The 14,543-nt window shown below is 39.1% G+C and overlaps 1 protein-coding gene across 1 annotated transcript in view; it reads left to right on the top strand.

Annotated features, from left to right (window-relative positions):
- The window catches only part of XPA (XPA, DNA damage recognition and repair factor), a 321,718-nt gene that overhangs the window by 155,882 nt on the left and 151,293 nt on the right, over nucleotides 1–14,543 (top strand). The window contains exon 4 of the mRNA XM_044061000.1: nucleotides 1,976–2,081. Coding sequence (XP_043916935.1) covers nucleotides 1,976–2,081 — 106 coding nt within the window. The remainder of the gene's footprint in view (nucleotides 1–1,975; nucleotides 2,082–14,543) is intronic.

The following is a 14,543-nucleotide window of genomic DNA, read 5'->3' as shown; positions in this document are numbered from 1 at the left end:
TACAACTAATGACTAAGTTCTTACATGCTCACTCTCTAGCTGCTCCTTCAAAATGGCACTAGGTATTTGCACGTGTGGAATAGATATACATGCACGTACAGCCTTGCATACCTCTTAAAGACACAGCACACATTTTATACTATGATCTACACCAGCTAAGCGCCCAGAATGGAAACAGGAAGCACCATGGCAACAGCGGTCCCACTCATCAACAAAAAGACGATTAGGGAAAGTTCCCCAATGCCCTGTCTAAATTTCCCCAAGTAGTATAAATACTATCTCAGGTCTACCCTGAAAAAAGGCCAGTAGCATAATGGGACTAACCCAGTCAACAAAAGGATTAAAAAAAAAAATTACAAATGCAAGCTAGGAAAAAATGGTGCTTTGCACACAGGTAAAAGTGGTCCAAGTCACTGTGAGAAAAAAAAAGGGTGATGAATGTTGTGTTCTTTTCTATTCTTAAGCAGTCTGGTAAAGCTTATTTGTCAGAATTCTTATATGGCTGTTTGAGTATGTGTAACAGTGTTATGGATGGAAGTGTTTAAGTGCAAAGGTCACATAACGAAATGTTATTGTTTAATGGAAATGTTGTTGCAGAAATGTTCTTTTCAGTTTCTTGGAAGTCGTGTAAACCAAAGAGTGAGAAGTACTTGGCACTGATTTTTTTTTTCTGAACTTTTAACAAAAAAATTATAAATTACATGGTGTGAAGATTATAAATTAAGCTTACACAGGTGGAAGTGCTTGGGACTGTTTTGATACTATGATATTGAATCGTTTTAAATAGCTACATTATGTTGTAGCTCTCCAGACTTTAGAACACACTTCTGTCCATGGTTAAGGAATGTATTTCACTAAACACTTTTAGAAAAAGATGGCACACTGTGTGTGTGTGTGTGTGTGTGTGTGTGTGTGTGTGTGTGTGTGTGTGTGTGTGTGTGTGTGTGTGTGTGTGTGTGTGTGTGTTTATCTGTATGTGTGTGTGTGTGTGTGTATATATATATATATATATATATATATATATATATATAGAGAGAGAGAGAGAGATAGAGAAGGGGAGAGATACACATACATGCACACTATGAAGAAGTAGTCAGCACTGGATATTACACCTGAATTGCTTGTTTGATAAGCATTACAAACTGGGCAATATTTCAGGTCACAGTTTTCCATTTGAGACCATGGTGATCAGGGGTATGTTCCCTTAAGTAGACCACCCATGAAGATTACCTTGTTACTGTCTCTTGCATTGTTTTTACAAGTGAACCTCTTCAGTATCAAATATGGTTATGGGTACTTACATTTATCTGCAGTAACCAGCCATTTCACTGGTTTCATCCTCTTGCTGTAAACTTCCTGCTAGCAGGAAGTCTTTAACTTTTTACAAGTTATTGTGCTTGGTTGAAGAATTTGAGGGGGTTCAGTAAGACATGGTGCCTTATGGTAAGAGAGGAGCTAGTAGTCCAGGAAGGTTTTACCGTCCAAGCAGAACTGGCTCAAGGTCATCATTCCCACCTTAGTACATACACAGTACACAGTATTTCCCTTATTGTGGTCTGTCTGTGTAGACTGCTGCAGCAGTTGATTACCAATCCAAAGTAAGAGCAGTAACTGAGTGCAACAGCAGTTGGCAGTGAGTCCAAGTGATAGCAGCCCTGAGGTGCTTTCAGATGATTTTGATATGTGCCACTGCTACAGTGATGCATCTCACCCCTTGAAGGCTGCAGATGGATTTTCCATGGATATGTAACAACATTGCAGATGTCTGCATGCTGTTTGTGGTGGTGTAACATGCAACTGTATTATTGTAGTTGGCTAATGTAACTCTGCAAATAAAAAAAATGTTTTATACTCTTCTTTTGTATGAAATTGTCTTGTAAATGCTTAAAGATATAGTCCCCATGAAATACCCATTGCTTTTGTGGTTGGTTGATTAGAAAAAAAAGAATGGATGTTTGCTTTTTTCTTACTATAGGTCCAGTGATGGAATTTGACTACTTGATTTGTGGGGAATGTGGAAAAGAATTTATGGATTCTTACCTTAGCAATCACTTTGATCTGGCTGTGTGTGATAACTGCAGGTATTGTTTTATTTTATGTTTAAGTATATGAACAAATGTACTATAGCAGATTGCCTTGTTCGCATGTCAGTACTTGACAGAATCCTACATGAATAAAACCTCCATTTTAAACTCCGCAAGTGTAAAGCATCCAGATTTTTTTCATAGGAATCATTACTGCTGCAGGAATTCCAAAATGTAGGTGATTCAGATGTGGACTGATGTTTGTCCTTGAGCTGATCATTCTAGTAGTGGGACATACGTGCGAGCATGCAAAGATTCTGTTCATTCAGTGAATCCCATCTATAAAATAAGAGGCTACATAAAGACAAGGGTTTCTTCTGATTCACTGTTCATTCCTAGGCCTAAAACTCTTTGCAGTTGCATGTACTATTTACAATTATCCCCGTGTAATTTATAGAGTGCTTGTCATGTATGCCAGAGATCCAAATGTTCCTGTCTGATTTACTGACCACTCTTCCTTTAACTGTTGGCTAATGCACTCACCCCTCCACTGAGACAGGTTGCTACAGTGCTTAAATTGGATCTTAAAATGTTAGTGACAATGGTAAATTCAAAATAGGTAAAAAAGTGTCTCACTATAGATAGCTCCTAGATGTCCATTGTAGTATCTTTAATTTTCTTTTTCAGTTTGCAGAAGCTGCTGTTGGGACTTTTTTCCAACTTCAGCTACACAAAATGTCCCATAAGCTATAAATAAGTTACTTCCCCTTTGATCTTTTGTAGAGATTCTCAAATGAGGAATCCCTGTCAATTGGTTGTCCTTCCAGTATGGAAATGGACATTTCTTATAGAGTCAAAGAGGAATGCAGATACTTGTACAGATATCCTGTGGCTAAGCTGGTTGTCACTGACTTGCCTGTATTTCAGGAGTAAAGAAAAGTATAGAGAGTAGAATTTTAGGTTTTATAAGATAGTTTATGTAATTTTGTACACCCTGAGAATTAGAACTGTTAATTACCAGACTGATATGGTACTGTGCCAGGGAAATTACTGAAAAAAAAGACTGATGTTGACTTAAGGTATCGTTGATATGACCATTAGATTTAAAACATGTAAACTAACACAGACTGCCTTCAGTACTGGCATTCACATTAAATGGGTTGGGTTTGGAGAGCCAAAGAGCAATTGGTCTTTATCTGCTACATGGGCTGTCTGTCCCTGTCCTTCCCACTCAAGATGACTGCATCACATCTTTCCAATTCTGTCTTGTGCTCCCTCTGTGAGGTTCATCTCACCTTTCAAAACCAGCCTGGATGTCTCATCTCAGACTCATCAAAATTTGAATAGTCATGGGCAAGCAACACAGACTCTAGGCAGTGCCTACTGGGGGATGCTTTGTATCAACTAGCCACTTCAGGCATCAACTGTGGTGTGCAGCATCCTCTAGATATGAGAACACAGATCACAGATGGTGCTCAATGTCAGGGCCAGCCACTCTGTGTAAAACTTCTCTCAAGGTGATTCTGTCACATGACTAACAGTCTAAAAATAGGCATGGGTATTTGCCAGTAAAAATGGGTTGAGGACCCAGCCTACTCAGACCTACACCAGCAGGCCATGCTAATGGTGGGAGTTACCAAGGTGCCTCTGTCAGCCATTATGTGTGCCCACCTTAAAGCCAGCAGCTCTGGGTAAATAAGCTGCTGGTCAGCCAATGTCCAGTTTAGCTCTGAGTAAAAATTGGACATAAAACTATTCAACTTGACAGACATGAACTAAAAGTTGCTATACTAAATATAGTTCATTGGCTGGACATAACTTGGAAGTAGATAACAGTATGGTAAGGAGGAGGCTGATTATCCTGTGTATTCAGGAGACGAGGGGGAAGAGAAGTGCAACAAAGCCACTTGGTTTGGGATCCAGAGTCTCCTATTCAGGAGGACAGACTAGAAATGGTGTGTGAATTGTGTTGAGAGAGAGCCTTCAGACGACAGTGATGCATGTCACTCGAATTGGTAACAGACTCATGGCCGACAGATTCCATTGTAAGGCTAGGGTAGTATTTATAATCTGTGCCTGTGCCTCACAGCAGGGCTGTCATAGTGAGCGTATTCATACAGTAGTTCAAGACCTACTAGATGAAGCAGACCAGCATGAGATGCTGTTGATAATGGGAGACCTGAATACTTATATCGGGCAAACAAAGCAAGATACAGTATGTGGAATGCCTGGGTCCACATGAGTGGAGCAGCATAAATAAGAAAAAAGAGAAGAGGCCATTCTCGACGTCAGTCTGGCAAATGACTTGATGGTGGCCAACACATGGTTTAGCAAGCGAGACAATCACAAGACCACATTAAGAATGATCGACATACAACTCAGGTAGACTTCCCCTTAGTAAGGAAAGGGCACTGGCATGAACTGGTGACTGCACAGTCACCCCCAGTGAAACAGAAGAGAAGCCATTCTCGACATCAGTCTGGCAAATGACTTGATGGTGGCCAACACATGGTTTAGCAAGCGAGACAATCACAAGACCACATTAAGAATGATCAACATACAACTCAGGTAGACTTCCCCTTAGTAAGGAAAGGGCACTGGCATGAATTGGTGACTGCACAGTCACCCCCAGTGAAACAGTCGTCCAACAGCATAAGCCGTTGATGGCTACAGTCAGCTGCATGCAGTGGTTAGAAAAGGCTCCATCATCAACAGAGACTCAGCTGAAGACCTGGAAGTCAACTGGAGTGAAAGCACAAGAGCTTAAGAAAATACTCAGGGCTGTAACACCTCAAGAAGAAAAGAAAGTAGGTGGAGCAAAAAGAAAATACAGTGAGAGAGAGTAGGTGGAGATGAATAAGCATGACATCATCTCAAAACAGCATGTGTGATGGCTGTAGAGTAGATATCCGCCAGAGCCAGGTATGGAAATAAGGTACATAAGGAAAGCTGGTGGTGGAATGCAGTAGTCCAGGAAGTTATCAAAAGAAAAAAAGTGCAAATAAATGTGGGTAATGGAAAAGATGACCCAGGCTAACAAGGAATACTGGTTGGCTAACAAAGAGGTTAAGAGAGCAGTCACAATAGCAGAGAACAAGACATCAGAGGCACTGTACCAGCTTCTGGAACGTGACTCAGCAAATGGCTCATAGAAAGACTATCAGGTTGCAAGGCAAAGACAGAAAGATACAAAGAAGCTGGTATCCCTTATGAATGATGTCATATGACAAGCAGCAACCTGCTCACCAGTCCATAGAATATCAAAGGCAAATGAAAGAAGTGCTTCCAGCAGCTTCTCGATGAAGAAATTCCCACAGAAGCTGTAGTGCCCTATAAACCTCCTACAGTGAAAATGGAAGAAGTGCCACCCTAGAAGAAGTAAGATCAGCACTAAGGAAAATCAAGTCCGGGAAAGCAGCAAGTTCAGATGAGGTAATGGCAGATATTAGCTAGATGTTTAGTGATTTGGGTGAGAAATTGCTCCAGATTTTACTCAGCAGTATGGAGAGAGGCGTATCCCAGATGACTGGAAAGTAAGCATTCTAGTGCTTGTTTACAAGAACAAAGGGTGCATTCATAACTGTGGGCAGTATACAGATATCAAACTGCTGTCATTCTGCATGAATGGGGTAATTGATAAATGACTATGCAGTAGAAAGTAAGGTGGGAGAGGGGCAGTTCAAATTCAGATCAGGATGCAGCACAACCAACCCAATTTTCTCAGTGAGACAGGTAGTGGAGAAGATGTTAGAAATGAGATAAAGTCCAACTGGGCATTCCTTGACTTTGAGAAAACATCTGACAGGGTCCCAAGAAAGCTGTTTTGTTCAGTCCTGTAATGGTTCGAAGTCCTGGAAATAGTAGTAAAATTAGTGAATTAGTGCAAGCTGTTGCACAGTGGGTGGCATTGTTACTTCACAGTAATAGCTTCACCAGTTTTATTCTCAGCTGGGGTGCCTTTTATGCAGAGTCTGCATATCCTCTCTGTGAATATTTTTTTTTTTTTGTGAGTGTTTGTTTTCTCTTACATTACAAACAATATGTAGTAGGTGGATTGAACAGTCACTCTACAGTGACCAAAGGTGTGAGTATGCACGTGTTTATGTGATAAAGAAGAATGACTGCAGCAGGGCTAGCCACCTGATGGTGTGAACACTGGCTATAGGTGATGGTTAGTGTTGATGTGACACCCCAACCCCAAGTACAAAATGGGAAGAAGGGGTTTGATGCCATGTACAAGACCCAATGACAAGGTCAGGCAGTGCTTTGGGGTCACAGAGGGGGTCACAGTGAGAGTGTGTCTACAGTTCGTACTGGTGATGGACTACATTAGCAAATGGGTCAGAGAGAACAGTTCAACAAAGCTGCCATAAACAGAAACTTCAGCAAATGATAGAGGAATGGAGTGCAAAACTAAAGGCAGATGGGATGAAACTGAGTACAGATATGCCAGTTGTCATGGCAGCAAGTGTGGAAATCAGAAGATGCTGAAAATTGAGGATGGAAGTAAAAACAGCAGCACAGGTTAGCAACTTTATGTATCTATGAAGTGTGGCTAAGGAGAAGAGAATTCTGAATGAAGATGTCAAGGCTAGAATCAGTGGGACTGCAGCCAACTGGCATAGAGTGTCAAAGGTAGTGCATACAGAATAATGCCAAAAAAAGCTGAAAAGTAAGGTGTACAAAACAGTGGTGTGACCAGTACTCATGTATGGTACAGAAACCTGGGCAGTGAAAGTAAAGCAGTTGAGGAAGCTAGAGGTGATGGAAATGAAGTGCCTAAGATGGGTGGCAAGATGCACACTGGAACAGATGAAGAACTGAAGACATAGGAGCAAAAGTAAAAGTAGATCCAACTGCAGAGAAGGTCAAAGAGAACAGATTATGGTGGTCTGGGAACGTGTGCAGGAAAGTGGAAGGTGATTTGGTGAAGAGGATTTGGGGAAGGACAGGAAGAAGGCAAGAGGAAATGATGACACCTAGCAAAGGGATGGATGGTTTGCATGAGAGAAGACCTGTGATAGTCTAGCACAACTCTAGAAGAAGGTAGGGGAGTGGGAATGAATCAAGAAGTGGTGACAGCTGATGTGACTGTCATACTATGTAAAACAAAAATGGGGAAAGGGGGGTGGTGATGATGTTAGTGATGATCACATGACTGATGCCAATTTTAGATTTGCCACCTTTTAAAATTGCTGTTTGTTAGACACAACCCTTTGCTAATGATGTCAGACAGTGCCACCATGATACATCTTTAAAGCAGATTTTTTGTTTGGGCCTCCATTACAAACAAAGAATATAAGTGTAACAGAAAAACAGAAAAAAATATGGAACAATTAAACAAAACTTTCATCCTCTATTTCCCTTAAATTTTCTAGAAATTTTCAGATCATGTGGCTGTGTGTCACAGTGCCTTGCTCCGGGGTTTAGTTCTGACCTCCACTCACTGTTTCTGTGGAATTTGCATATTTTCCCTGTATCTGCATGAGTTTTCTTCCTTTTTTTTAAACACCTTTATTAAATTATCATTTAAGCACATTTACATTTATATAATTAACGACTTAAAATTAACAAACATTATACCTCTACATAAGCACATCTACTCTTACCTTATACTTAGCTACTTACTCCTCCTGCTTTTCTTACTTAACCTGTTATCCAATTTCCCATCGCTGTCTCTTTTTCTGCTACTATACTCCCTACTATGTCTAATATTTGCTCTCTTTGTTGCTATACTCCCTACTGTGGCTAACTTGCTCACAACTCAACTGCATAAAGCAAAAAATGCAACCCCTACTAACACTGGTCACCATTATGTAATGCCTCAACCGAAAATTGTAAAAGATGTGGTCAGTCTCTGTAAATATGTTGAATCTTAAGCTTCAATGCTATGGTACTAGTCAGTGTTAAGTTTGTTACTATCTATGTAAATTTGCATTATGCTTGAATGCTGTGTTACTAGCCAAAGTTAAGTTTAGTACTGTCTATGTGTACACCTTGCATTTTGCTTAAAATTTAACTTTGGAGCTTTTCTCCCCGGGCGTCCACTGAAAATGGACATGCATCCAGTCAGACTTTCCTGGTCAACAAATGTAAACTAAATAAATACTATGCTTCATGTATATTGCTATATAACATATAACCTAAGCAACATTACATAAATTATTCATTTCTTGCCCCTTTTTTTAAACAAGAAACATCATTATTAAACCATCACATACAACATAAGTAATCATACATTTATATAAATGAAAACAAACCACACCGATGCAGTCCTAGTTGCAAGCATTTTACATCACAAACCATACTGACACACTCCCAGTTGCAAGTATTATACATCACTTATAATCTACCCAATCTTTTTCAGTCTTAACATAACATACCTCATTTAAATCCTGCCTTCTTTAAACCTCATTCCTCCCCTGTATGTATTGTTCCCACAGTTCCCATTTTTTTCCTATGCAGTCTGCTCCTGCTTTTTTCTAAAGATCTCAATTCCAGTTGTTTTATCTCTGTTAATTCACTACTTCTAATATAGCTGGTTTAGGTTACGATTTCCATTTTCTAGTAATTGCTTTTTTGGCAGCCACCATAATTGGAGACAGCAAGGGCTTACCATGTCTAGGCAGTTCCGATTCTGTATCATAGCTCAGAAAAATCATCTCCCTCATCACACCAATCTGCCCACCCAGCATATCCGACAGTGCATCCCGCCGGGAATCCTTAAGTTCACCAACTCACTGCACTCCCAGAAAATATGTTCCCAATAACCTCTTTCTTCTCCTTCACACCTCCCAAATTTGCTATCTACTTGAGGAAAAATTATGTAGAGTCTACTTGGGGTATAAAAATATCTATGTAAAAATATTTCCAAGCAAAAATCCTAAATCTTCTAGATTTTGTTGTATATTTGGAAGACATGCATATATCTGCCCATTGTTTCTTTGTGAATTGCTTATCCAGTCTCTCGTCCCAATCCTTTCTAATCTCCTCTGATTGATTCTTACAGTTATCATGCAGCATTTTATATGCTCTACTAATTATTCCTTTTTTTTAAATGGCAGCTTCTGTTCTAGATGCTGCTAAAAACACTGCCAGTGCTGGTCTTTCATTTAGGACCCCCCCCATTTCTTTCTCTTTGCCTATACTCTGATATTAATCCTTGATAGAGAAAGCAATCCCTAACCTGCAGGTCAAATTAATTCTTGGCATCTTTCCATTCTATTATCTTTCCCTCTCTAATTATTTTCTCCCAATACAGTGGATATAAAAAGTTTACACACCCCTGTTAAAATGCCAGGTTTTTTGTGATATAAAAAATGAGACCACAATAAATAATTTCAAAACTTTTCTCACCTTTAATATGACCTATGTTTGTTTGTTTGTCTTTTCGGCTTTTCCCGGTTAGTGATTGCCAGTCACTTTTTATGGTGCCGGGTTGCCAGCCCGACACCCAATCTTCAGCGAAGGCACGCCCATTCACCCATGTCATTCGGAGGCCACTCGACCGCGGGGAGGACATGCAGACTCCACACAGAAGGCACTCCAGCCGAGAATTGAACAGGAGAACCTCTTGCTGTGAGGTAACAACGCTACCGCTGTTTAATATGACCTATAACCTGTACAATTCAATTGAAAAGCAAACAAATCTGTTAGGGGAAAATATAAAAAATGTACAATAAGCTGGTTGCATAACTGTGCACACCCTTAAACTAATACTTTGTTGAAGCACCTTTTGATTTTAATTACAGCATTCAGTCTTCTTGGGTACACACCTGCCATCAATTAAAGAGACTCTGATTAACCCCAAATAAAGTTCAGTTGTCCTAGTCGGATTTTCCTGACATGTACTCAGTTGCCTGCTGCAGCAAAAAAACATGGTTCACAGAGAGCTTACAAAGCATCAAAGGGATCACATTACTGAAAGGCATCAGTCAGGAGAAGGGTACAAAAAAAATTCCACAGCACTGCATATACCATGGAACATAGTGAAGACAGTCATCAAAAAGTGGAGAAATATGGGACAACAGTGACGTTGCAAAGAACTGAACATCCCTCCAAAATTGATGAAAAGACAAGATGAAAACTGTGCGGGAGGCTGCCAAGAGATCTACAGCAACACTGAAGGAGCTGCAGGAATTTCTGCCAAGTACTAATTGTGTACTACATGTGACAAGAATCTCCCATATTCTCCATATGTCTGGGCTGTGGGGTAGGGTTACTACAAGACGGAAGTCTTTTCTCACACAGAAAAACATCCAGGCCCAGCTAAAATTTGCAAAACAATACATCAAGTCTCCCAAAAGCATTTGGGAAAATGTGTTATGGTCTTATGAGACCAAGGTTGAACATTTTGCCCACAATTCTAAAAGCTACGTTTGGTGCAGAACAACACTTCACATCACCAAAAGAACACCATCCCCACGGTGAAGCATGGTGGTGGCAGTATCATACACTGGGGTTGCTTTTCTTCAGCTGGAACTGGGGCTTTAGTCAAGGTACAGGGAATTATGAACAGTTCCAATTGAAAACACCATACCTAACACCGAATGTGTGATAAGAGACCTTGGGACCCATTTGGACAGTAGTCTCTCCTTTGATAGTCACATCGCCACAGTAGTCAAGAAGTCCTTCTACGTGGCACACCTCATCATAAAATGGTTCTCATCCAGGAAAAAAGAGGTCATTGTGCCCCTCTACTCGACACTCATTAGACCCATTATAACAACGCCCCTTTTGGAATGTACATCTGCAGCAGCTGGAAAGGCCACAGAAGTACCTCACAAAGAGGATTACTGGCCTCAAACAAATGCCCTACACTGACCGCCTCAAAAAACTCCAGCTTTACTCCGTAGCATATCGCCTACTCCGAGGTGATCTCTGCCTAACATATAAAGCTGTGTCAAACCCAGAGCTGTTGGACATGCTACACCTAAAGAAATCCCAATCCCTCCAAGCTACATGCTCTAGGGACCTAAACCTTGTCACCACAATAACAGGTCATGCTGGAGGGATAGATTCCTTTCCCAGGGACTTCCCATACTCTGGAACAGGCTACCCATCTATGTCAAGCAAAGTTCTTCATTAGCACTCTTCAAGAAAAATCTTGATGAGTGGATGGGAAAAAGGAAATACACCTCTGTGCACAATCTCACTTCTGTGTCTCTGCTCGACAGTGGCACAGGAAAATAACTTTTTTGGGTGGCATTAGCCAGGGAACTTTATTGGCTAGCCTAGTACCTACCTATGAACCTATAAAAATTATATTGTCCTGTTATTGGTTTCTTGCTGTTACTTACATTTGCACACATGCATACCACAGTATTTAGCTATTTACTGTGATCACCTACATAGTTATGATGTTTTACTAAGTACAATAAATACACAGAGACTAACTGCTTCAGTTAACAACTTTACTGTTACAATTGGATTTTTAGTTCTACTACATGCAAAATAATGCTGTCAGCTCTCTATAGCAAATTCCCAAAGTTTATTTTTACACACTCATATTTATACAGAGTCTAATGTTTTTTTTTTTCCCCAAAGTCTAATGTATAACAGTCTCTCTTTGTCTTTCTTCTAATTTAAGATTGTCCTTGGTCTTTGGAAACTCAGTGGTCCTAGGAAATTCTGTGTTCCTGCAGTAACTGGAAAATTGGTGTTCTTGCATTATCTTGCTGATGATCCAGTCCTTGATTTTACATAGTTTTATATCAGTGACATTTTGTTTAATCATTTTCCAGCCACCATCTGCACATAGCTATTTTTACAAACTCTGTTTCTCAATATCATACTCCTTTATGCATAGATACTAATATCTAATTAAACTATTTTTCAGCATTTGTACTACTTCTGAGTTAACTCTTTTTATATTTAATTTTGCTCTATATTAATAATCATGCTAGCAACATACTAAATGGAACACATTAATATTACGCTTACAGTTCCCCCTTCTTATATTTTTTAGGAAACAAACTAAACTTCTGTTAAAAAAAAGACTGCATTTGTTTCATCAGCATTGCTATTTACAGCATTTGCCACTTTATTGATGTTTACAATCATGACTTGCTTAGGTATTGCAACTTTTCGCAACCTGCAGCATATACAACAATTTCCAAGCTGTCATTATTATTATGACCCCTTAAAACTACCAATACCAAATGTATTAGCCAATTTAATAGTTTGGCTCCAGATGAGGACCACCCCGTAAATATGATCCACCAGTTATGGGCAGTGTCAGCTTCAGTTTTTTTCAGCCAACTTTATTAATTTTTTTTTTTTTTTTTTTTTTTTTTACTGTTACACTATTTACTTCATGCTGTAATATGTTGCGGTTACGATGAGCCAGGTAATCTTTAAGATAGTCTGTGTCCTGTATTATTTCTTTTAACTTGTGTAGTGACAAGGTAATGTTAGGAAATTGAATCATTTTATATTTTCATTAAAACTTTTTCATTTCTTCAGTACTGGTGGAAAACACATAGGTTTTGTTTTCCCAGGTTAAATACGTGATATTACTGATACATCCTACAAAGGGTGTTTGTATTTTAACACTGGTTTGTTTAAACCCACACATACAAATTGTGGTGCCACTTCAACAAACATTTTAAAATTTGAACAGAATGTTGTAAAAAACATAGTTCATAAATAGGAGAATGTTAAACCATTCATAGTTTCTGTACAATGTTTTAACATGTGCATTTTGTTACCCTTATCTTGTAATTTCCTTCAAGTTGAGGTAAACAAAGTTCAGTATAGTTACAAGTAGACCAGAATATTATGGGTAATACCATAAACTGATACATCACTGTTTATTTTGTTACATTATAATACATAACTTTTCCAGTGCAATAATTGTGTTCACACTGAGACTGTTCTGTGAACAGTCTTATCCAGCTACTGGACAGGATCCACCTGTTGAATAGTTGTCACCACATGTACTCATTTTTTAACATTAACTTTGTAACTTATTTTGTTGCATTTTAACATACAATGACTGTAAAGTACATTTTGTCCAGTCTACAAAGATATATATGTATATATATATATATATATATATATATATATTAGTATCAAAATGCAAACTGTCAATTAATGATACATTGTAATTATTTAAAAAACCCTTTTGACACCGTACATTTTGTTTATGTACATACCAAATAGTATTCCATTGTGCTTGTAAATGTACAATTTGTGATATGTCTTGTCCTGCTAGTTTTAGTTTATTTCGTAAAATTTCAACATCCACATCATTTAGAGTTCCCAATCATGCTCCTACTCCCCCTAAAAGTGTGTCATACCAAGCTCTTTTAAGTCTACATCCTGTTTGTTTAAAACTTGGAAACATAATATTGAAGTGCAATATTGTTTTTTGGTATTGTTGTCCTGTCATAGTACAAGTGGATGGTATTTTTACCACTTGATCCATATGAAGTACTGGTTTGTTACCCAGAATGGTAAGTATTCCGACCCATGGTCCTTTTCCTTGTATGTTTGTGCTATTTGTACAAATAAACAGAGTATTGGTAGGAGTTATACCCTTTTCTTCCCGTTTTATTCATTTTTTTGTGTGTAATTGTCTGCACACAGCAATATTTTATATCTAATATCTTGTCTTCTCCCCTTTGTTACATCTTCAGGGGGGAATGTGCAACATCTAATAGAAACTGAGCTGTTTACTGAAATGTTTACATCAGTCTTTGATTCTTCTTCCACTTTTATGTATGCCTGACCTTGTTTAGCTAACCATCCCGATATATTTGTGTTAAGTGTTATGCTCTCAAAAATACATTTTGTTTGCTTAACTAAAATTGTCTTGTGTTCTATTTTGTGTAGCATTTTCCCAACTAGGTGTGATTTGTGAAATGTTGTAATAAACAACCTTGATTCCCTTTGTTTGGCATTCCACCAAAAGGAGTCCACTGAGCACAATACTTACAATAATAATCACGATGTTCTTCGTGTTTCACTGTTGCAGTCATTACAATTGGGTTATCCTGCTGGCAGGCTACCCTCAGTCGGCCTGAATTCCAAAGTCTAGGTCCGGTGTCGGTTGCTGTCACCTGTTCCCTGATGTCAGTGCGCCAGGGGTATAAAAGATGCAGCCGATGCCATTTTCTGCAGTCTTTCTTGCCGCGCAATGCCCGAAGCAAAAGCAGTTCGCAAGTGGCGGTCGGCCGACTCCTGAGATTTTTGTGTTCGAATTTCAGATCCGACGTCTTCACTAAAAGCTAAGTACCCCGTTGGGGAAACTTTTTTCTTGCTCCAGACCAATGTCAGAAAAATTTAATAATTTTATTTCTTGTGGGAAGCAAATACCTCATAAGGACTTTCATTCTTACTGTATCCCTTGCCTAGGCCCTGACCACGACATTGCTAGTTGTCAGTTTTGTGCTAGATTTAACCAACGCACTATTAAGCGTCGGTACGATGTTGCATTTCACTATTTTGGCAGAAGATTTAACTATACAATGTCGTCAGATAGCCATCTGACTACCGGAATTCACAGGAAGCGCAAAG

Source organism: Protopterus annectens, chromosome 2.part0, assembly GCF_019279795.1.
Source record: "Protopterus annectens isolate FY-2018-M chromosome 2.part0, PAN1.0, whole genome shotgun sequence".
In the NCBI taxonomy this organism is placed as follows: domain Eukaryota; kingdom Metazoa; phylum Chordata; order Ceratodontiformes; family Protopteridae; genus Protopterus; species Protopterus annectens.
The sequence above is the reverse complement of the archived record's forward strand: the minus strand, read 5'-3'. Positions and strand labels throughout refer to the sequence as shown.